General features: G+C 46.8%; 1 protein-coding gene across 3 annotated transcripts in view; it reads left to right on the forward strand.

Annotated features, from left to right (window-relative positions):
- DOCK1 (dedicator of cytokinesis 1) overlaps positions 1-23915 on the forward strand; it is a 488408-nt gene that overhangs the window by 38386 nt on the left and 426107 nt on the right. For 2 of the 3 annotated variants that reach the window (XM_034986026.1, XM_034986046.1), the window contains exons 2-3: positions 16271-16354; positions 23419-23459. In XM_034986026.1, the coding sequence (XP_034841917.1) occupies positions 16271-16354; positions 23419-23459 (125 nt within the window). Of the gene's footprint in view, positions 1-10146; positions 10181-16270; positions 16355-23418; positions 23460-23915 lie in introns of those variants that run through there. The other variant, XM_034986035.1, reaches the window with a different exon arrangement.

The following is a 23915-nucleotide window of genomic DNA, read 5'->3' on the forward strand; positions in this document are numbered from 1 at the left end:
CCTTCCTTCCTTCCTTCCTTCCTTCCTTCCTTCCTTCCTTCCTTCCTCTCTCTCTCTTTCTCTCTTTCTTTCTATTATGGCAAAATGTACATAACATAAAATTGGCCATTTTAGTCATGGCATTAAGGACATTCACGTGGCTGTGCAGCCATTACCACTGTCCTCCAGAACTGTTTCATCTTGCAAAACTGACACTCTGTCCCGACAAAACACGAACTCCCCTGTCGCCCTCCCCCTACTCCTGCCAACCACCATTCTGTGTTAATCTTTATGAGGTTGACTCTTCTAGGTACCTCATCTAAGTGGGATCATCCAGTATTTGTTTTTTTTTGTGATTGGCTTATCTCACTTAACATAAGGTCCTCAAGGCATGTGGTAGCATGCGTCAGAATTTCCTTCCTTTTCAAGGCTGAATAATATTCCATTGTACGAATGGCTCATATTTTGTTTATCCCTTCATCTGTCCACGGGCAGTTGAAGGCTCGCTTCCCCTTCTGGTGTTGTGAGTCCTACTGCTATGAACATGACCACAAATATCTGATCGAGTTCCTGCTATCAATTCTTCTGGGCATCTACCCAGACGAGGAATTGCTGGGCTGTGTATTAATTATATTTACTTTTTTTTTAAGGGACCGCCAAACTGTTTTCCACAGCAGCTGTACCCTTCACATTCCCATCAGCAGGGCACAGTGGGGCCAGTGACGGAGGCTCATGCTGTTCAACCCTAAAGGCCGTTCCTGGCTGGCCTGGGTCTGGGCAGAGTAGCGTTTTGAGGAGCGGACAGGCAGGCCGAGTGAAACTGCCACAGCATCTGCTGGATTGTTTAATGCCTCATCTTAGATCTGTACTCAGGCCCGGGTGTCCATGCTCCATGTTTGTGCACAGAGCCTGTGGCCTGCTCTGTGAAGGGCAGCCCACCTGCAAACACCACTCTCAGCTAACCCACGCTGTCTTCTCCCATCTTTGGGCACTGCCCACGGAAGGCAGATTTATCAAGTGTTTAATGGAGGAACGATTTGTCTTGTGTCCTCTGGGAACTTGCGCAGCCCACTAGATGGTTCAGACAGGATGCTGGAGGAGGCCCTGGGAGCAAATGTGTCCATACGCCTCGTGAAACAGACATTCCAGGTGGGTGACCCAGGTCTGGCCGTGTCAGGATTGTGACTCCTTCTTTGAAGGCCGCCGTGGGACGGGCTCCCTTCCCGTTTCCCCGCTTCCCCCCTGCAAGTGTGACAGTGTCCCTTTCTCCCCAGCAGCGCGTCTGGGCCCAGCGGTGCCTGTCCAGTGTTGCTTCTCTTCTGGAACAAGAGGGCTGTGTCTGGGCGGCCTGGCTGGGGCATTGCTCATTAGCAGTTAGCATCCGCAGTGTGCAAACACAGCTTAGCAGGCTTCCCCCTTCCTTCCGGAGTGCAGCCCTTTATGGGGATTTCTGGAAGGTTGGGACTGCCCCGGAAGAGGAAGCACGTGCTGATCCTGAACTTGGTGCCCTGCGATCACAGCTTGTGCTGAGGCCCTGCGGGCCGCGAGCATCTCCCCTCTATTTGCTCTGGCAGAAATGACCGGACCCTGTCCCGGTCCAGCTCATCCAGTGAGAGGAGCGGGTCTCAGAAGAGGAGGGCGGGGAGCAGGGAGGAGGGGATGGCAAAGAGGCCTCCTGGAACATGACGAGAGAGCACTTGTTTCGCTTTCCACATGCATTGCAGCCAGAGGAAAGCAGATTCTCACTTTGCACTCGAACCCTTTCGAAAGTGAAGCTGACATTTATTGTGCACATGCTGGGGGCTAGCCTCGGCTGGGTAGCTTTCCCAGGCATGATGTCAGACACACGTATGGGGTGCATCAGCCCCTTTCACAGAGAGAGAAACAGAGTCTCAGAGAACTTGTTACTCACCAAGGGTTTGAGCTGGGGTTTGGAGTTGAGCCCGTGTTTCGACGCTGGAGTCTGAGTGCTCTGCTCAGAGGGGATCGCTGGCGGGGCTGAAGAGGTCGAGAGAGTGTGACCTGTTGGCACTGAGCGGCCCGCTGGCCTTGGAAACGGGCCTATGCAACCAGGCAGTGGGGGTGGTGTGCCCTGGGGCTGGGGTCCTGGGTCGGGAGGTGCTGAGGGGCCCCTTTACTTCTCAGGTACATCACACAGGTCCGTCTCCCTGCTCTCATCTGTGAAATGGGGTAGTATGCGGACTGGCTGTGGGAGGGGTCCATCGTGTGGGAGGATCGGGTCAGAGCACAGGGGAGGCAGAGTGCCTTGTCACCTGAAAGGCCCCTCCACGGGAGGGCGGTGATGGCTCTTCCCTGGAACACATGTCTGGAAATGCGGGGCTGCCGGGGGCTCTCCTCTCGCAGCGCCTGCCGAGGTTCCTGCATGAACACCCCATGTGTGCTTGGCTTTATTGTTTTTCCTTAAAGAGCGCTTATTGTTTTTTAATCTTCAGTTTTATGTTTTATCAAAGCTAAGTAATGTAACACTCAGGAGGAGGAATTGCCACAAACTACAGAGGAACCAAATGTTTCCTCGGTGCAGAGTGCGCCTTCCCCGGGAGTCCCAGCGTGGAGGGGTGCCCGCGCTCCATGCCTGCCCGCGCCTGCTGGGCCGGCGGGCTGCTCTGCCCATGCTGGGTGCTTCTGCCACGTGCAGCTTCTCAGAGTGCGACACCTCTAATCAAGGCTGAAATTTCCATTGGTAGAAACACGGCCACTAAAAGATTCATGGGAGAAGTTCGGTGCGGCCTTTTTTTAATAAATAGCTTCAAATGGGAAATAAATAACCCAGTGTCCATCCTCAGGGGAACGGATCGATACATTGGGATGTGTTGATAGAGTGGAAGACTATATACCACTAAAAGAACAAACCTCTGAGAGGGCGCTGTGGGTCCATCTGAAAATGTTGAGCCAAAGAAGGCAGGCATAAAGAAGTACATATAATATAATTGCTCTTATGTCCAAGAATTGACCGAACTCGTTGGTACTTTTGGATTCCATTAAATCCAAGAGTTGACAGAATTGAGCTATGGTGAGACAAATCAAAAAGTGGTGTTGTGGGAGGGAAATTGCCTAGAGAGGGGCGCAAGAGTACTTTCTGGAACTCTTATGTTGGGTTTACGTGGGGTATAGAACGATCTTAAAACGCTCATTGAACTGATTACCTAAGATGGTGCATTTTATCCCATTTGTTAAAATGTGGACGCCTGTGAGGGCAGATAGGTGAGTGTATTCTCATTTGTTATATGGCTCACTACATTCATTTTTTTCTGTATTCAGAGATACTGGATGCCTCTGTGTTCATGGAACGCACAGGGATATTGCTTCTTTTACTCGTGGCTTTAAACCCCTGTGGCTTCTGAAGAGCAGGTTGAAGGGAAGGAACAGCTTGTGGGGACCACAGGTGGGGCTTTGTCTTTGACATTTGGCACAGTATGTTTTTCCATGTCTCTGCAGAAGCCCATCGTGGGTGATGAGGATGTCTTGATTTACAAGACGGAAAGATGGGGAGTATGCAGAGGATGTTGGAGGTTCAGGGCCCTGTTGGAAAGAGCAGGTAGTTAGTTGTTCTCTGGAAGTCTGGAGTAATTTGGGGACCAGAGTGTTAGTGCACTGGAGTACATGCCACACGACACCAGCGACTTCATCCTGATGTTAGTGGTTTTTCATTCTCTGGTTGGTGCAGCTCAGCTCCTGCGGTTCCTCTCCACTCAGATCTCTTCTTGTGGAGTGTCACCAGGGAGTGGTCAGGGAAAGGGAGGCCATCGGTGGGGGTGCTGGGCAGCATCTCTCCCAGGCAGAACCCCGCTCCGTCTCTGCTGCCCCTCGGAGCCCATCATGGTTGTGTGGTTCGCCAGAGAGGCTGAGCGTGTGCAGGTGCCCGGGTGGGATCATCGGCACCGTTTGTCCAAGTGAAACTGTGCTTTATTTCTGGGCGGATGGTTGGACCCCCCCAGGACACGCCTCCCTGGTTTGGCTGTCGAAATGTGGGTATAGGAATTTGGTTCTGCTAACTGAGACCCTGGTCTAGTCTTCAGTTCCTAATGTGACATCAGTGAAAACACAACTGCAGTTTTTTCCTGTGGATTTAAGATTCAGGTATTGGTTTGGCCGCCTTGAATCCCTGTGTTGATTTGTTAAGCAATTCACTCAGTCACCATTTGTGACGCGCTGGGGGCCAGGCACTGTTAAGCCTGGAGGCAAAGGTGGAAAAGAGGCCGGTCAGGCGTGAGAGGAGGCGGGGAGCAGCGAGTTGAAGGGGTGAACCGGCCTCCGGTGGTTTAGAAGGACTGTTTGCAGAATGGGAAGCTACAGGAGGGAGGCTCTCTTCACGGCCCTGTTTGATGGGATGGGTGCATCCAGCGTGAGTAGCAGATGGGCGCTTTGTCAGGGTGGGCAGGGGGCGCTGTGGAGCTCAGTGTGTGCTCCCTCAACCCCCTGAGTGGATGGAAGAGACGGGAAGCTCCCCCAGGTATTTTGAGCTGCAGGGCCTAGCCCCGCGAGGAGGGGAAGAGAGGGTGTTGAGACAGAAGTAAGCTTTTAGATGAAGACCTGGTGTGGGTGTGTGTGTGTGGGGGGGGTGGGCCACGGGTGCCTGTGGTTCAGTTCCTTGGGAACGCCTCTGCTTACATTTACATAATGATAAAGGCTTCTCCCAAGTCGATTACTAGTTTTATTTGTGACTTTCATATATAATATGAAATAATATATAAACATATCTTCTTACATGAAATATATATTTACACACATATGTACATATATTTTTTTAAAGAAAAACAAATTAGCATTCTGGAATGTTCCCTATGTCCTTCCCTTTCTTTATTTGTCACCACTAACATTAAACTGAATGTTGTGGAAAATGGGAGAAGTGGCCTTATTCTATGGATGAAATTACCTGAGACTTTTCAGCTGAAGCCCAGGAAGAGGAATTTGGGGACGTGACAAAGTGACGTTATCATTTAGTTTCACAGAGAAATAGGTCTTAGACCATTTCTTCTCCTTTTTTTCCATTGCATCTGCCGTGGTGGGGACTCCGCTCGCCTCTGCCCCTGACGTCCTGGGGCCCCTGGCGGATTTTCAGGGTGCCCTTTAGGTGGAACCTGTTGGACTGGTGTGGGGTGGGGGGATTGCAAGCCTGCCAGGTCGACAGCACAGAAACTAAGACCTGCGTCCAGTCGGACACTGGAGAGGTCTTGGCTGCACGTGGTCCCCATCGGGAATCTCCCTGGGACCAGCCCCTGGCTGTGGAGTCCACTGGGCTCACGTCCCAGTGACCGGTGGGTCTGTTGTGTGCGTCTGCAGGGGGCCTCCTGGGGCCCGCGGTGGGGTTTGCCCAGCCCCGTGGGGTGGGGTCCTTGTCAAGTCCCCATGGCCGGTGGGTAACAGCCGTGCTATTTCTCTAGCACATATTTTCCTAAGCGGCAGTAACGTTTCTGCCTTAAAGACAGATGATTCAAGAGATGAAATCTTTCCCCCTATCTTTTCTCTGCCTCTCTTTGCTGCTGGGCAAAATGAAATGCAAAAATAAATAATTTTCAGGTCAGCTGTCTTTTCTTATTTGTGGGTGGATCTGCAAAGATTGTCAAAAATGAAGTCGGTGGTTTTCTCTCCTAGCACCGAGTTTAGGAAAGACGAAAGTGTTGAAAAGTGGACTCTTGATTTTTCCAGTCAGGGAAAAGCAGGAACGCCAACACCCCTCCACAAGCCAGTGTCTTTCCTCAAAAAGCCGGGTGTTATGGGCACTGTGACCTTCGGGGCTGGATGCAAGCCAGGCGGTCGGTCTCTGGCTCGGTGTGGGCAAGGCGCAAGTGACATTTCATTCTGAAGAAAGATATTAAAATGTCTTTGAATTGTGTCTGCCAGTTCCATTAGAATTTGAGAAAAGACTCTTGTGCGTTTCTTCTCGCACTCTTATCTTCACCATCCCTCCCACCTGTTTCCCTCCAAAAGGCAAGAAGAAATCCTGAACAGCAAACAACCCTTCCTTTATCTTGCTGTGCCCCTGCTCCGTCTTGTAATTATTTAGATAAGTTCCTTGATTCTGATATTCAAACATGGCAGGAAATCCTGCCATGGGGGACTTCACTGGCTGCTAAATAATCTCTGATCCTAAGAAAGCAAGATAGAAACCCAAAGGAGTAACTCTGTGACTTTGAAACTTTGAAAATGGTCTCCTTTTTAGAAATGTGGGTGTTCTGTCTCTCTTTCTCTTTCTCTCTGTCACACATACCTGGAGGTGTTCTTTGATCTTGAGCCCATCACCCCTGATTTCTTCTTGCTTCTCCTTCTGGTTCGAACCTCCTGTGTCGAACGAGGTAAGGGAGGGAAGCCGCTACACCCACAGGGAGCCCCTGAATATTTCAGAGCTCCCAGTAATGGGAGATGCTAAATCCACGAGGAAACTTCCTCATTCTCTCTAGCAGCCTTTCCTTTTATTCTTTACATCTTTTAAAATTATCATGGTAAAATATACATAACATAAATTTACCATTTTCACCATTTTTAGGTACGCAGTTCTGTGGCATTACGTATGTTCACATTATTGAGCAACCATCACCACCGCCATCCACCCCCAGAACTTTCCCGCCTTCCCCAACTGAAACTCTACTCATTAAACACTAATGTCCCATCCCCCTCTCCCCACAACCCCTGGAAACCACCATTCTACTTCCTATTAATTTGACGACCGTAGGAACCTCATGTAGGTGGAATTATGCCACATCTGTCCTGTTGCATCTGGCTTATTTCCCTTAGCATCATGTCCTCAAGGTTCATCCTCATGATAGCAGGTGTCAGACCTTCTGTCCTTTTTAAGACTGAATAATATTCCATTATATGGACAGACCACATTTTGCTTATCCATTCGTCCCTGGGTGGACACTTAGGTTGCTTCCGCATTTTAGCTGTGGTGAATAGTGCTGCCGTGGACACGGCTGTGCACATTATCTCTTCGAGTTTCTGCTTTCAGGTCTTTTGGCTACACCCAAAAAGTGTGATTTCTGGTCCATACGGTAATTCTAAATTTAAGTTTTTGAGAAACAACTAGACTGTGTTCACAATGGCTGTACCCATTCACAGCCCCACCAGCAATGTACAAGATTTCCAGTTTCTCTACAGCTTTGCCAACACTTGTTGTTTTCTTGTGTTTTAATACCGGTCATCCAACGAGTGTGAAGGGCTATCTCATTGACTTGACTGGTGATGTGGAGCATCTTTACGTGTGTCCATTGGCCATTGGTGTATTTTCTTTGGAGAAAGGTCTATTCAGGTCCTTTGCCCGCTTTTTAATTGTGTTGTTTGTTTTTTGTCGTTGTTGAATTGTGGGAACTCCTTAAATATTTTGATGATCAGTTCCTTATCAGATATATGATATGCACATATTTTCTCCCATTCTGTGGGCTGCCTTTTCACTCTGTTGATAGTTTCCTTTGGTGCCTCAACATTTAAAATTTTCCTGAAGTCCAGCATCTATTTTGTCTTTCGTTGCCTTTGCTTTTGGCATCCTATCCAAGAAATTATTGTGAATTCCAAGGCCATGAAGTTTCTCTCCTATGTTTTCTTCTAAGAGTTTTTAAGTTGTAGCTTTTGTGTTTAGATCTTTCATCTATTTTCATCTTTCCTTCTTCCCTCCCTCCCTCCCTCCCTCCCTTCCACCCATCTTTCTGTCCACCCATTTTAAAGGTCCTGCTGTGTACCAGGTACTTTTACCTGCTTGGGAAAATTGAGACTATTGGCAAAAGCAGTGCCCTGATTCAGTATGGCTCAGGGCTCTGGGAAACTCTCACCTTGCCTGAGTGGTATGCCTCCTAATCGGTGAGGGGGAAGGATATATATAAGATGTTCTGGTTCTTTCTGCACTGGATTTTCTGATTGGGTCCAGTGTGTGAAAGGGTTGCTCCTTAAAGGACCAGGCTGTGGGGTGGCTGCTCCCAGTGGCTGCACTGGGCCTGGCACATCGCTCAAACCCCAGCACCAGGTCAGTGCTAGACCAGAGCAGGAGCCCTCTAGCATCTTGGGAAATACCAAGTGTATGTTTTTGGCATGGACTAGACAGCAGATGATGGCCCCTTAGAATGAAGCCCTGTAGCCGGCACAGACAGGGCCCTTGCCCTGGTCCCCTTAAGGATATGGTCTGCATTTCCCCCAGCCCTGAGAAGATGCATGCTATTGAACATTTTTCTCCAACTGAAGGCAAGACAAAGGGAATGAGATCAAAAACAGAGCAATTGATTTTCACAAATTGACTTTTTAAAAGAATTAATTAACTTTTAAATTGCTACTTGAAGTCCTGAAGTCATATTTCACGGGGACACTGCGGGATAGAAAGGGCTGAGCAGATTTTAGAAGTAATGTGTGGTCAAGCCCATACCTTCGATGTTTTAAGGAGGCTTTGACTCTGAGTGCTGACGGTGAGTTACCTCATTAGATGGAAGAGACCCAAAACAGAGACAGGAAAACTAATGCTGTGTCTCTCTTTCTTATTGCTTGAATAAGTTTCAGGCTCCTAGATCTTTCTGCAGAGGGCAGGGCCATTTTGAAGAAGAGGAATATGATACACTTTTTGCCCTCACTCTGTGGCAGACCACACAGGAAGGAGTACTTGGTGATCTGGTTTAATTCTGTGAATTTTTATTGAGTTGCCTGCAAGGCATGGTATTAACTACTGTGGGAAATCCAATGATTAATAAATGTTTACTTCCCTCAAGGAAATCTGGTCTGGAGGGAGAGACAGATACTTAGATAAGCACTTTGCAAGGCAATGGGATGTCAGAGAGCTTATAGGAAAAAGTTGCGGAGCAAGCAGTTAATTTAGATACGCACATACTTTTTTTTGGTCAGGGGAGAAAGTCAGAATTCAGGAAGGATCTGGAGAAGGATGTGAAATGAAAAATGGGCCTTGTAGGCAAGGGGCCTTCAGAAGTGGAGGGAGGAAGGCATTTCCAGAGGCAGAGCAGCTTTCGGAAGGCCTAGGGTGTGTGTGGGGGGGCTAGAGGAGTGTGAGGGGGGAGACGAGATTGGAAAGATGGGTTCAAGTCCTATCCCTGAGGGCTTTGGATGCTGTGCTGGAGACTTTACCCATTATTCACAAGCCAAGGGAAATGGTACAGTGTTTTGGAGTAAGATTTCAGGAGGGTAACTGGTGATATAAGAAAAGAGAGCTTATACAAGGAGATAAGCTAAAATATATTTTTCCTTGTAGGGAGAGGTGGGCCAGGTGGGTCAGGCAGTGTGGGATAATGGAGACAGTCTGGAAGGGACACCGTGGGGTCCCAGGGCTGTCAACTCCCTGGGTCACCTTGAGCAAGTCAGAATTCCTCTGTAGGGTTCTGTGTTTTCATCTGTTAAATTGGTTGATGGATGGATGTGGTAGTGTTTTTCCTAATGGCAGAGTAGTCAGGTTGGTTTTTTGTTTTTCCCTGAATAGGAATTAATATTTCCTCAGATGCTTTTTCTGTACCAATTGGGATGATCCTATGACTTTGCATCCTTTACTCTGTTAATGTGGTGAATTACCTTGATTGGTTTTTGGATGTTACACCAACCTTGCATTCCTGGAATTACCTCAACTTGAGTTCTTCTTTGTAAGGAATAAGAAGCCCATTAGAGGGATGCTTTAGACATTGGTGGACTTCAGAAATGTGCAGGCATGTTTGCCTGTCAGGGACCTCCAGGCTGGATGTTGTGATTTGCAGAAGGGCTACCAGGAGGGCAGTCTGAGGCCCAGGAAGGGCTGTGGTTGACACTAGCCAAGGATTGAGGAAGGGTCTATGCAAGGTGTTGGCATTGAGGCCCTTCGTTCAGGCTGGTCGTGGCCCTGCACAGCTTCTCCAGGGGCTGCCATGGCATACTCCAGGCTGCTCTGAACTGCGATGAAGGAAATGGAAAAAATTCTATATCCACCTTATAGGACTGCTGTGAGGGTTAAATTAGCCTGAACATGTGAAGCTCTTTGTCTAGTGTCTAGCCCAGAATACAATCAGTAGATGTCAGCCATCACCATTACCACTGTCACCACCATCGTCATCACCACCATGACCAACACCACCATCGCCATCGTGATCACCACTCTCACCCCAGCATCACCACCAGCACCGTCATCACCATCCCACCATCATCATCATCACCATCACCATCATCATCACCACCACCACCATTTCCATGATCATGATCATCATGATCATCATCATCGTCATCATCCAAGGTATCCCAGTATTGTATCATTAGCTGCAGCAGCAGCTTCATCCACAGCATCACTGCTGTTACAAGTGGAAGCCCTCTTCTCTCATTTTCGAGCCACATAGATTTCCTGACATCCCCAGGCAGTCATTTTTAAGTTGATTAGGAGATTGAGCAGAGGTGATGGCTTTGCCTTTTCACGTCTCTGATGCATATAAGCTAAGTGAGGCACAGACCAGCGTGTTAATTTTTTATTTTGGGGGAAAAAAGATCCATGCTTACTCACTCTGGGCTGCTGCCAGCTCTTCCAGAAAAAGAAAAAAAAAAAACAACCCCACCATTCTGGGAAAGAACCTTCATGCTGGGTTCGTCTCTGCATCTTTCTCATTTCCCATGAGCAGCATGGCAAGCTGCTACTCTGGACTCTGCAGTCCAGGACTGAGAAATTCAGCTGAATGTGTGTGTATACTCAGTGACACCTGGCTTTAGCACGGCTATTAAAAAAGGCAAATGGGTTTGAGGAGGAGGACTATATTAAGCATACAGCCCAGCAGCCAGATGGAGGTGAATCCAAAGATGTGAGAGACCACAGGATGACCATATTCTCTATGGACTTATTCCCAGATCTTAACAGATCAGAAAAATGAAGACAAATGGGCAACTCGCAAAGAAGCTGCCATCTTTGTGCTTCTGTCAAGTAAAGACATATTAAAACCCAGATGTCATCTGTCATCGTCATCTTAATAAAAAAGAAGACATTTCTGCTCTTTCTCATTCTATTCTCACTCTCCAAAGAGGGATAGCTTTAAAGGTCAAATAACCAGAATTAGGAATGGTCTCTTATCTTGAATACTTCTGGGTTTAAGAAAAATTCATTGCATTGTGTTCATTTTTCTACCACCCAAGAATTGGGGGAACCTCAGCCATGGACTGGTCAGGGGTTCCAATGCCTGCCATTGGGACCCCTGCTCCAGCAGTGAATAAATTAACCACAAAACACCCCTTTCACGTTGTCTTCCGCATACCTCCCTGCGTGTTTCCCGTGGTGGCTGTAACCGATTACCACAAACTCAGGAGCTTAAAACAACATGTATTTATATTACAGCTCTGGAGGTCAGAAGTCCTAAAATCAAGGTGTGGGCTGTGTTCCTTCTGGAGAGCCCGGGGTGGGGGGGCGGGGGGAGGATTCCACTTCCTCGCCTTTTCTGGCTGCCTGGGGCCACCTGCATTCCACCTGTGGCTCCTTCCTTTTATCACTGCAACCTCTGTTGCATCACATCTTCTGACTCGGGCCCTCCTGCCTCCCTCCTATGGACCCTTCTTATTATACTGGTCCCACCTAGATAATCCAGGATTAGCATCCCCATTGGAGATCCTTACCCTAGACACCCCTGCAAGGGCCCCCTTTGCCACGTAAGGTAACACCTCACAGGGTTCCGGGGACTCGGATGTGGATGTCTTTGGGGGAGGGCATCATTCTATCTATCACACTTCTCCCTCCCTCCCATTCCTTTGGCTAATAATCTTACACAGTTGAGTCTTTCAATTTGCTTTTAAATATGGGATTGTGTAGGCTGTGATACTAAGAACAAAGGGCCAGGGGCTGGGCAGCCACTTTGGTGGTCCTACCTCTGCTGTGTCTTTTGGGGCCACAGGCATGAACCCTGAGGCCCTTTTCCCCTTCGTCTATAAAATCAGGGTTTTGGCTCATTTCATGGCTAACTTTGAAGTTCCTTTTCCCACAACTACTTTTGTCTGCCCGCTTCAGAGAGGGAGGGGGCAGGTACTTAGAGATTTTTGTGTTGTGTGCCTTACAAATTCACACGGCCCCGAATGTGTTTGTAGTGGACGTGTTCATTTTATTTTATTTTTATTATTTTTGATGTGTTTATTTTTTGCACGTCTCTAACAGGATAGGCATGCTGGCAGGAATGCTGTTAAGAACCGTGAGAAATGCGTTTATGGCTCCTAAAGGCTTAGGAATATGCTTACGCTGAACCAGGGAAGGCTGACATATGCTCTGGGTTTCCTTTGCCTAATGCAGTTATTTCTTGTTAAACTTCACCATAAAATGCTAAATAAACTTAATAACTACTAATAACCATTTATGTCAGTTGAGGACATTGAGATTTTATGAATTTTGATGGAAATAGAGGAAAATACCTGTAAAAATGGAATTTTCTGCATGTCTGTGGTTTTTGATGTTTTAGGATTTTTGTGATCATATGTTAATCTGCTCGCTTTGGCTTTTTTTTTTTTTTTTTTTAAGATTTTATTTATTTATTTGACAGAGATCGCTTTGGCTTTTTAAAAAGGATTCTGGTAGGGACAGGAGTCTTTATTACAGTAAAAACAAAATACTCCCAACCACAATAAGAGCCTTTATCATTTACTAAGTGTTCACTGCAGGACACCCAGTGTTCAAATCCCCAAATCCATCAGTAGCATTATCGTCTTTAAGACACAGAATGCACGCACGGTCCTACAAGGTGTAGATATCAAGAGCCTTATTTTGTGGGGAAAGCTGAATATGGAAAAGATAGGTCATTTGCTGGAGGTCCCTCGGATCCTCAGGGGTAGAGGCGTGACCCTGCGTATTTCATCTGGCCCCAGGGACCATGGATGTGAAAACCAGGGAGGCTGCCTAGGCCTACACTGCCTTCCCAGCCACGGTAGCTCAGGTATGGAGTGGACGTTTGGAGAAGGGGCTGGCTTTCTGAAGAGGTGCAGCTGGTGGGAAGACCCTGTTGATGGCGGGGAGGGTAAGTTGGTCCACCCAGGTGTGGGACAGGCTGGCTTCTGCTGTTCAGGGAGAAGCAGGGACAGGGTTCCTCCGGGACCCATATTGTGTGTGGTTGGAGGAAGGCGAGGTGAGGTGGTCAGATGGTGGAGGGCCTGCTGTGCTTGCCAGAGGAGTTCGCACATGCTGACGATCAAGGAGAATTTTAGAGATGGACACAGTGAAGCACCACTTGAGACTAGCCTGGTCTGGCAGGGTGTTCAGGATGGATGGATGAGAAATTGATCAGGATTTTGAAGATGAGTTTTGCATTTGGTCTGCTATCTTTTTAAGTAGGATCCATTGGAAAGGAGGAATATCACTGTATTACTGTATTTTCCTTCCCTTCCCCTTTCCCTTTCCCGTTCCCGTTCCCGTTCCCGACTGGAAGTTTGTACCTCTTACTTATACCTGTTTCAACCATCCCACATTCAGTTCCTCTCTGGCAACCACAAGTTTGTTCTCTGTCTTTATGTGTCTGTTTTTTAGTTTCTTTATTCGTTTGCTTTTTTTTAGGTTCAGCATGTATGTGGAATCCTATGGTATTTGTCTTTGACTTATTTCACTTAGCATAATACCCTCTGGGTCCATCCATGTTGTTGCAGATGGCAGGATCTTACTCTTTTTTTTATGGGTGAGCAATACTCCATTGTGTATGTAGAGCACTTCTTTATCCACTCATCTGTTGATGGACACTTGGGCTGCTTCCCTAGCATGGCTATTGTAGATAACGCTGTAATGCTGTAAACACAGGGGTGCATATATTCTTTTGAATTAGTGTTTTCATTTTCTTTGGGTAAATGCCCAGTAGTGGAATTGCTGGATCATATGATGTTTATACTTTCAAGTTTTTGAGGACCCTCCATACTGTTTTCCACAGTGGATGGAATGTACATCACCACCAAGAGTATACCAAGGTTCCCTTTTCTCTACATCCTCGCCAGCACGTGTTATGTCTTGTCTTTTTGATTCTAGCTATTCTGACTGGTGTAAGGTGATATTTTATTGTGGTTCTGATTTGCATTTCCCTGATGATGAGTGATGTTCAGCATCTTTTCATGTGTTTGTTGGCCATCTGTATGTCCTCTTTGGAAAAAAAATGTCTGTTCAGGTCCTCTGCCCATTTTTTAATTGGATTTTTTTTTGGTGTTGAGTTGTGTAAGTTTATTGTATATTTTGGATATTATCCTCTTACCAGATGTATCATTTGCAAATATCTCCTCCTGTTCAGTAGTTTGTCTTTTTGTTTTGTTGATGATTTCCTTCATTGTACAAAACGTGGGTTTTTTTTGTTCGTTTGTTTTTGTTTTTTGCTACAGTCCCAGTAGTTGATTTTTGCTTTTGTTTCTCAGCCCTAAGAAGACATATCTAGAAATGTGTTTCTATGGCCGATGTTAGAGAAATTACTACCTGTGCTCTCTTCTAGGAGTTTTATGGTTTCAAGTGTCACATGTAGGTCCTTAGTCCATTTTTTTTTTTAAAGATTTTATTTATTTATTTGACAGAGAGAGAGAGCACAAGCGGGGGGAGCGTCAGGGAGAGGGAGAAGCAGGCTCCCCGCTGAGTGGGATGCCCGATGCAAGACTCGACCCCAGGACCCTGGGATCACGACCTGAGCCGAAGGCAGACGCTTAACCGACTGAGCCACCCAGGCGCCCCAGTCCTTAATCCATTTTGAGTTTATTTTTGCCTGTGGTGCCAGAAAGTGGTCCAGTTTCATTCTTTTACATGAAGCTGTCCAGTTTTCCCACCCAGTGCCATTTGTTGAAGAGACTGTCCTTTTCCCATTGCATATTCTTGCCTCCTTTGTTGTTGCTTAATTGACCATATAAGCATGGATTTATTTCTGGGCTCTCTATCCTGTTCTATGGACCTATGTCTCTGTTTTCGTGCCAGCATCATACTCTTTTGATGACTATAGCTTCATAGTATAGTTTGAAATCTGGGATTGTGATGCCTCCAGCCCTGCTCTTCTTTCTCAAGTATTTTCTTTTCTTTTTTTTTTAAGAGAGTGGGCTACTTGAGTAATTTTTGCATCTTAAATGCTTTCTAATGCCCTTTTTCCATTGTGATGGTTACCTTTATCTCATCATGTTTGAGCAGAAGTGTGGTTGGCATTTAATGGTATGACTTTTTGGGTGCTTATCTGAAAGGAATAGGAACTGCTTTTTGTGAGGATACCATTAGGGATTTTAGAGATTTGTTGAGTATTGCCAGTTTTAAGAATTTCTTAATGTTGGACATATTTTTGCCATTTGATTGTACTGTAGCTTTTTGGCTTAATATCAGCATTGGTTATACGATTATTTTGATTTGATTTGATTTTTTTTTTGATTATATGATAATTTTAAAAATCAGGTTGGTTTCCAAAAAAATATTCAGCCCACCAATATCTCATTCTTTTTTATGGTTTGGTGGTGTTCCATTGTGTATATATACCAGATTTTTGTCCACTCATCTGTTGATAGACACTTGGGCTGGTCCCATAACTTGCCTATTACAAATAATGCTGCAATAAACATGGGGTGCATATATCTTTTCAAATTAAAAAAAAAATTCATCCCACATGTAATTGATTCATAGTTAGGAAGTAATTATTTAATTAAAAAATCTATTAATGGAAATATAAGACCATATATGAAGTGATAATTAAAATGGTGTATCAGTTTTCTTCCTATTACAAACCTTATTCAGCCATAAAAGGGAATAAGGTTCTGATACATGGAACAGCACGCATGAACCTTAAACCATCATGTTGAAGAAACCACATAGGAAAAGGGCGGCACTGTTCGATGTGTTTCTATGAGGCAGGCAGAGCAGTCCTGTTCATAGGGACAGGAAGTGGACTAGAGGTCCTCAGGGGCTGTGGGGAGGGAATGGGGGTTACTGGTCCGTGGGTATGGGGTTAACTGTGTGGAGGGATGAAAACATTGTGGAAGGCTATCGCGGCGAAGGTTGCCCCCACATTGGACACTTAAAGATGGTTAAAATGGCAGATTTCACAGCGTCTGTGTTGACCACGTGAGCGTGGGTTTATTTCCGATTCATTTTCTTGGTCTGTGTGTCTGCTTCTGTGCCAGCCCCACATGGCGTTGGTCACTGGTGCTCTTCAGGACCACACTAAAAAAAAAATCACGATTGCATGGTGTTCCGAATTTCTTCTAGTCGATGACCCTTTACATTTGTCTCTTGAAAGAAAAGGCTACCTTTGTGGATGTCAGAGAGGCTGATTCAGGCAGAGACTGAATGTATTTCACCATTAAAAACAAGCAGAAACAAGCCAGCAGTCACTTCTACCTCTACTAATGTTTCCTTACCTCTCTTTCTCCTTCGCAGCGTTTTATAACTACGATGCCAGGGGAGCGGATGAACTTTCTTTACAAATAGGAGACACTGTGCACATCTTGGAAACCTATGAAGGTATGTACACCTTTGGTGTCTTTCTCTTCTGTTTTGGGCAGTTAGCACATGTTCTCAGTGTTTCAGAAGTATGTGTCATCATGAGTCTTGTGCATATGATCCATCTTCCTACAGGATGGATGCCCTTTCCAGTGAGGGCAGTCGTGAGGCTCTTCATTGTTTAAATAATACTTGATTAAGATGAAATTAAAACTAAAAATTCTAATTTTTCACCTCTGAAGTTTTCTGTGGAAATAGCTGTTTTCATTAAAAACAACAGAACACATTGGTTCCTTTGTTGCAAATGTATGTGAATCTTGACTGTGAATAACTGACCGCTTGAAAAACTAGGAAAAAAAATACATTTAAGATATTTTCGTGTGTAAGTCATTGTTTTGATGTGTTTGATGTGAATGGCGAGACTTGTTATGTTCTCACTTAGGTCTGTTAAGAAAGGAACCAAAACTATTTCTTTTTTTCTTTGACCCCATTTTCTTAAGGGTGAACAGACATTCTTACAGCTATGTGGGACATGAGCCAGCGAAGCAAACCCAATAGGTTAGAAATCCAGTAAATACTACCATAATAGTAGTTTCTCAGTGTCCTTGGATTTTCACACAATTAGGGTTTTTTTTTTTTTTTAAAGATTTTATTTATTTATTTGAGAGAGAGAGAGAGAAAGCACACGAAGTGGGGGGAGCAGAGGGAGAGGGAGAAACAGACTCCTCGCTGAGCAGGGAGCCCGATGCGGGACTTGATCCCAGGACCTCAAGATCATGACCTGAGCTGAAGGCAGCTGCTTAATGGACTGAGCCACCCAGGCGCCCCACACAATTGGTTTTTATATTTAGTGTCTTGGATATCGCCAGAACGGCCCACCCTTCCTTTTACTCTGTGGTTATTGTGGCATAGAAGGGAAGCCATGATGGGCTTGATTTCTGAGACTCCTCAGATCTGGAAATTTTGTAAAACTGTGTAATTAGCGTTGGTGGCTTTATTTCCTGCTTGAAGGGGTGACTCCCATATAGCAGATGAATGAAAAGAACTGATGAAAATGGATCATTTCAAAAGAAGAATTGCTTCTAGAGTGGGTTTAGCTAAACCCTTCCAGTAGGAGGTGAGGGTGGGAGAGGAGATTGAAGCTGTCCTACAGTGATCGGCAACCTGGACCTCAGACTCCGTATATGAGATTTGCACAAGAGTGAAGCAGATGTGAACCTCCGTGCACTAGGCAGGCTGCAGCTTGCTCCAGTGCCCCTCCCAGACACCTCCGGGAAGCGCGAACCTATTACAACACCCATGGCCGTGTCCCTTAGTTCCCCTTGGGATGCATGCGGACTTAGAATTCCAGTCCATTTGCATCTTTGACCCTAAAATCTTCCTGCTGGAAAAAAAAAATCAGCTTTAGTGGTGTATGCCTGGAAGCAGATGTAACTCTGCAAAAACAGACCCTGTCCTTAAGTGAATGAGTAGTTGTGATGGGTGCCTTCTGCTTGTTTTCAGTTTTTATAGCTGACTGTTGGATTGCCTTATCTGCTCTCAGTATATATTGCCAATGTTTGAGAGGAAACGGAGAAATTAAGTAGAGGTTAAGGATCAAACCTCTCATCTCAGACACTTTACTGATCTGAAGGGAAAAATGCTCTTACATCTTCTTTGTTTCCCCCCCCCGCTCAGTTGAAGTTGAAATCCTGGGGCAGTGATGTCATTCCTGAATAGATAGCAATTTCCGGTCGGCCTGGGTGTGTGGGGACTGCCACCTCTTGTTCTTTGCTTCCTAAGAAGAATGTACTCCTTAAACAGTGGGATCCTATCATGAGCCAGTGATCCTTGCTATACATTTGACTTAAAAAAATTGGATGGTGAGCATCCTGGTAAAGTCTTCTTCAGTGAGCATTTCGTTTCGGGGCTAGTCAGTCTTCAGAATTCTGATAAAAATATTCCAGTTTCTGTAAAGACCCTTTAACACAAAACAAATTCCTTTTCTTTGACAACTATCATTTTGGTTTTAATCAGAATCTGATCAGAGAAATGCATTTGGGGAAGTAATTTTGACTTTGTAAAACTTGGTGTCTTTATTCATCAAATAAAAATGGAATAATTGTTTTTCTGCTCTTTCCTTTTGTTCTATTTTGGTTTCATGGATCATATTTGAGTTTGGCATTTTTTTTTTTCCCCTCTTTCCTCCTCTCCCCCCCTACATTTCCTCTAAGAAAATGTATTTCTGTTTGTCAAATTTAATTTTCTTTTTCTGTGTGATCCTTTTCAGGATATTACTTGGCTTTCTGCAGAGAATATAAATTCTGGATGATCGCTCTTTATAGTAAAGTTCAAAGAACAAATTTACCTTTACGTTATGGTTAATTTCTCTCTCTCAGGCTCATGAAGGCCTAGAGCAGAGAACAAAGGATAAGCAGCGTATAGGTCACTGTGGGGGTGGAAGGAGCTTGGAGAGGTCATTGAGGGCACACCCCCGCTTTTAAGCAGTGTCCAGATTCAACCAGACAGGAGAGGTGAGCCGAGATCCCAGTTTATGAAGTGACTCTCAAGTGGCCGAGGATGTGCCGGGCCTGCCGCCTGCTCATTTCCACGCGGCTCTCTGGACGCTGGATGCTGGATGTCAGGGAGCTGGCAGGCAGTGCACAGAGATTAGGAAATTATGCTTTTGATTAAACCACTACACTGGAACTGAGCATATTCAAATTTTTAAATGCACCTTACTTCCTTTTTGTGCCATCAGCATCTGTCATCTGAAGGTCTTGTGAGAGTGTGAGTTTCCTGGGGCCTTTATAACAATGGACCACACTGGGCAGCCTAACCGGCAGAGACGTACTGTCTCCCAGTTCTGGAGGCTGGTAGTCCGAGGTCAAGGTGTTGGCAGGGCTATGAGGGAGAAGCTGTTCCTCGTGTCTCCCCAGCTTCTGGTGTTTGCCGACAGTTTTTGGTGGTGTTTAGGTTGTAGATGCAACACCCTGATTTCTGTGTTCATCTTCACGTGACAGCCTCCCTCTGTGTGTCTCTGTCTGCTTCCCCTTTATCTAAGGACACCAGTCATTTTAGTTCATGGCCCACTGTACTGAACTCATTTTAACCTGATCGTCTGCAGAGACCTTATTTCCAGATAAGGTCCCATTCACAGGTAGAGCGAGGACTTCAACGTCTATTTTGAGGGACACAGTTTAACCCGTGACAGATTGGAAAAGGCGGTCACGTTGATAAGGTTCTCATTTCTGAGGCCAGCGAGCCCTCCAGCCCAGCCTCCACTCAGCAAGCATTCTTTGTAACGTGTCGCCGATGACCGGCCTCCTGGCCCTGGCCCAGTGGAAGGGCCGTGTGGCTCTGGGTACCGTCTTCCTGACAGTGACCTGTGGCCGTGGGTACCGTCTTCCTGAGAGTGACGGTCATGTCGCTCCCAGAGCCTCCGGCTTCAGGGCTGAGTCTGCCCCGTGTGCCTGCATTGTGTAACACACAGGACACCTGCTGGCTCTGTTCTCCAGAAGGCCCATTATGCATGTGGATGCTGTCCATCAGGACATGATTGGTCGCATCTGGATTTTGGCTCTCTAGCCGTTCAGTACTCAGAGCGCAGGCCACCGTCCTCCTGACATAAGGGAATGTCCTATCCATCTTTCTTTAGGCAGCTCCTTGTAAACGGGGCCGACCCCAGGACCTTGGTGATGTCCTCACCTGTCCATCCTGGAAGAAACTCCAGCTTCTTCCTCATGCATGTACTGGCCTCGCGGCTAGTGGTTTCTCCGGGCATAGTGAGCGCACCTCTCCACCCGCTGCCCTGCCTCCTCCCTCCTCCAGCGTGACTCCTCCCTCCTCCATCTGACTAACAGTGAGCCCTCCTTGAAGACTCAACCTAAGCACACCTGTCTGGGCAGAAGCTCCTTCCTGCCTGCCTCCCAGCTCCTTTGCTCTGCCTGGTCCTGTCCCCTTGTGGCATTGTCCCTGGACTCCAGTGTGTGTGTTCCTCCTTTTGTTCTGCTAGGGACACTGTGTGGGACTCGCTGACTTGGTTGCCATTTTCCTGTGCTGGCCTGTGTGCTCCCTGAGTTTCCGGGCTGTGTCTTGCCCGTACTTGCCTGTGTCTTAGCTTGGTGGACTCCACGGAGACCACTCGTGAGCCGTGCCTGGGAGATGGTGCTACCAACTGTGGACCCTCCTGCTCCTAGCCTCCCCTCCTCTTGCTCGTTCCCCTCAGAGCAGCCAGGCCTGCATTCTCTTCTATCCCCTCCCTCCCCTGCAAGAAACCCATGCAGGGATGTCCTCTCTCCTTCACGCTAAAGGCTCTGTCCTGCAACATGGTTTGGCCCCTGCTTGTCTTAGGGGGTCTTCCCATTTGTGAGCTCAGGGAGGGCAGAACGTTGGGTCTCATCTCTTTCTGTATTTTGCTCTGTCTAGCGCAGTCTCTGACACATAGTGTGTGGGCTCCATCGGTTGAAGGAGTAATGTATGCAAATAATCTTGGGTAGGAAAACAATAGGTTTTCATTTTGCCTAGTAAGGCAATTAAAAAAGAAACTCTATCTATTATTATAACATTAAAAAAAAAAAGACTCCCTACCTTTTTTTTTTTTTTTAAAGATTTTATTTATTTATTTGACAGAGAGACAGCGAGAGCAGGAACACAAGCAGCGGGAGTGGGAGAGGGAGAAGCAGGCTTCCCGCCGAGGAGGGAACCCGATGTGGGACTTGATCCCAGGACCCTGGGATCATGACCTGAGCCAAAGGCAGATGCTTAACGACTGAGCCACCCAGGCGCCCAAGACTCCCTACCTTTTATCCCCATGGCTCACCCCTTTCTTCTCCCTCTTCCCATTGAAAACCCTTTTACTGTGTTTGAAGTGGATTTTTTTTGTTCGCCTGTGTTCTTGTACTGTTTGGCGTGCATGTATTTTTCATGTATATAAATGTGGGTGTAGCTCTCGTTCTGTTTCTTTTTTATTCAGTGCTGTATTCTAAGATGCACTGCTATTTATTTTTAGTGTATGTTTAGTTCACGGCTCCCACTGCTGTGTGCACACACGCCCCGTGTTTTACTGATAGCCTTCCCGGTTCTGGGCACTCAGATCTCCTCCAAGTGCACCCCCCTACATCATGCTGCCATGGGCATTCTGTGGCTGTCCCGCCGTGCACGGATGGGCGCATGCACTTCTTTCCCAGGGATGCATTCCCAGGATGGGGGTTGCTGGTTGCAGGCTATGGGGCCAGATACTTCGGATAAGTAGGGATGGCCGCTCCTATTCGGTTGCTGCAGGCTCCGCTCTTCCCCACCACCCGGGGCCATAGCCTGCAGCGTTAGTTTTTACCACTGAAGTTTGTGCAGTAAAATTGTGTCTGATTTTCTTTAAGTTCGAGCACTCTCTTCATGTGTGGGTAAATCCTTGGGTTCCTTGATAAGTGTGGCTCTTTTTTACTTGGTTTCTGTCTTTTACTTGTCACTGGGCAGTCTTTCCTTATATGTTCTAGGACATTTCATCCCTTGTCAGTTTCAGAAACGAAAGGGCATGTTAATAATGAAGAAGTGGAAGGGTTATAATGACGGCATAGAAGACTGTCCTTAAACTTGAATAAATACAGCCTTTATTTGGCTCTAGGTGTAGGCTGGGACTGCACAGACCTCCCCTCTTTCTCCATTTCACTGACTGGGAATGCTGCCCTAGATGGGCACAGATTCTGGGCCGGGTGCAGAAACCAGTGAAGTAGACAGTATGGCTCTCCGGAGATGATCCTTCACACGTTCGATTGAACTCGAGACACTCTGCGTCTGCAGTGTCCCCAGTCGATCTGCTGAGTCCCTTTGTCAAGAGAGCCAAGCAGTCGCCACTCGGTCTTAGCAAATCCTTTGCAAGGATCCTGGGAATGTCCATCTCCTGTTCTGAATGCTTGGAGAGCATCTGTTAATAATAACCCCTTGAGGACTTTGCTCATTTCTACCCCATCCCTTTCTGGTCTGTGATCATCGTCCTCGCCTCTGGTTGGTAACATGATTGCTGTTTAAGAGGGTACTGTCCTTGGGACAATAATCTGAGCTCACTCAGACATCGCTTGCTTCTGAGCTTTGACTTTCTGATACTGTGTAAGAGCATAATTGGTTATTCCCTGGGAATTTACCCAACCTGCACTCTCTGAGCACTCCTGTAATTCTCTGACCCGGTCCTTTTGCTCCTGTGGGCAGAGTTAGAATTTTTCTGAGCTTTGGATTCACTTACCCTGAGTAGGGTGGCCAGGGTGACTTGAGAGCCTTTGGGGTAAAGAAGCGTCCATGGCTGGCCGTCGTGGGGGATGGGGCTGTCTGGAGGCCGGTGACTGGGCCCATGTACCCACAGGGCATCTGCAGGGATCGTTTCTGCCCTCCGCTCTGGGGGGGTGGGGCAGGGGTGTGGTCAGAGCTGCTCTGCCATCAGCTGGCCCCTTCCAGTCACCACTTACATCATGCTAACATTGTAGCGTGCCCGTCTTCAGCTTCCTCCCCTCTTGGAGGCAACGGGAACTTGAGTCTAGGCCAACCCCCAGGGCTAGGTGGGCCCATGTTCCTGGGCCTGGCGCTTCCTGTGGGGGGCTCAGTCTCTGCCACAGACACACTGTGTGAGATCACAGCTGCTCCAGGGCACAGCGTGTCTGGATTGAGGAGGGAGGAAGTTAGCGCTCAATAGGTCCTCTGTTGTGGGGCAGTTCTTGATGATCTGGAGATCTGGTATGTGCACTTGGCAGTGACCCCTATTCAAGTCAGTTGGAGGGAGAGATAGGGAAATGGATACCCAGGGAGCACTCTCCGGGATGAGTGGTCAAAAGGACGATGTTTTCTCATGGGACGGTGCTGCCTAACTTCAAATTGATGGCTTCAGGGCCTCCAGTGGCAGACGGAGAAGTGTTTGGGAAGGTCACCAGCCAGGCCGATTTGAGATGCACTCTCTGGAACCTTCTAGTGTATTTCCACACTCTTAGGATTATTGAATTCTGGTGACAAACTGATTTCCCTGGTTCTGCAAAGCAATGAATTCTCCAGGACAGGGAGGTATTGTGAGGGGCCCTGTGATGTCTCCCCCTTCTAACTGTTGCAACTTTGTGTTTATTTAGGGTGGTACAGAGGTTACACCTTGAGAAAAAAGTCCAAGAAGGTAAGTCCTCTTTTCTGAACCGCAGTGCATTTCCATTCATTCATCACACTGTGAGAGGAAATCATTCCCATCCCATATGTGTCTGCAATTTTCCATGTATATCTCTTTCTCTGAACTTAACAAATATGTGGGCTGGCGTGTGGGCCGCCCTGCATTGTTTTCTTCTGAACAATACGCGTGCACAGAAAGAACCGCTCTGCTTCTGTTTTGCAGCTGCTGGGCTGGGGCGCAGTGCTGACCTGTCGTCACGAAAGGCGCACTCCTCTTTTCCTGGTAGAATGTCACATCCTCTTTAAGCATGGGAGGTGGGGGAGAAGGACCCGGGTGTAATGACTTTAGAGAAAAAAAATGATTTTGAGTCTTACATTATCCTCGATGGCAACAGATTTGCAACATGCATGCTTGTTTTCCTCTTGTGTAGAACTATTTTAAACTGCCCGAGTTGCTCAGCAAAAG

Source organism: Mirounga leonina, unplaced genomic scaffold (genome assembly GCF_011800145.1).
Source record: "Mirounga leonina isolate KUSES-001 unplaced genomic scaffold, KU_Mleo_1.0 Mir_114, whole genome shotgun sequence".
Classification (NCBI taxonomy): Eukaryota; Metazoa; Chordata; class Mammalia; order Carnivora; family Phocidae; genus Mirounga; species Mirounga leonina.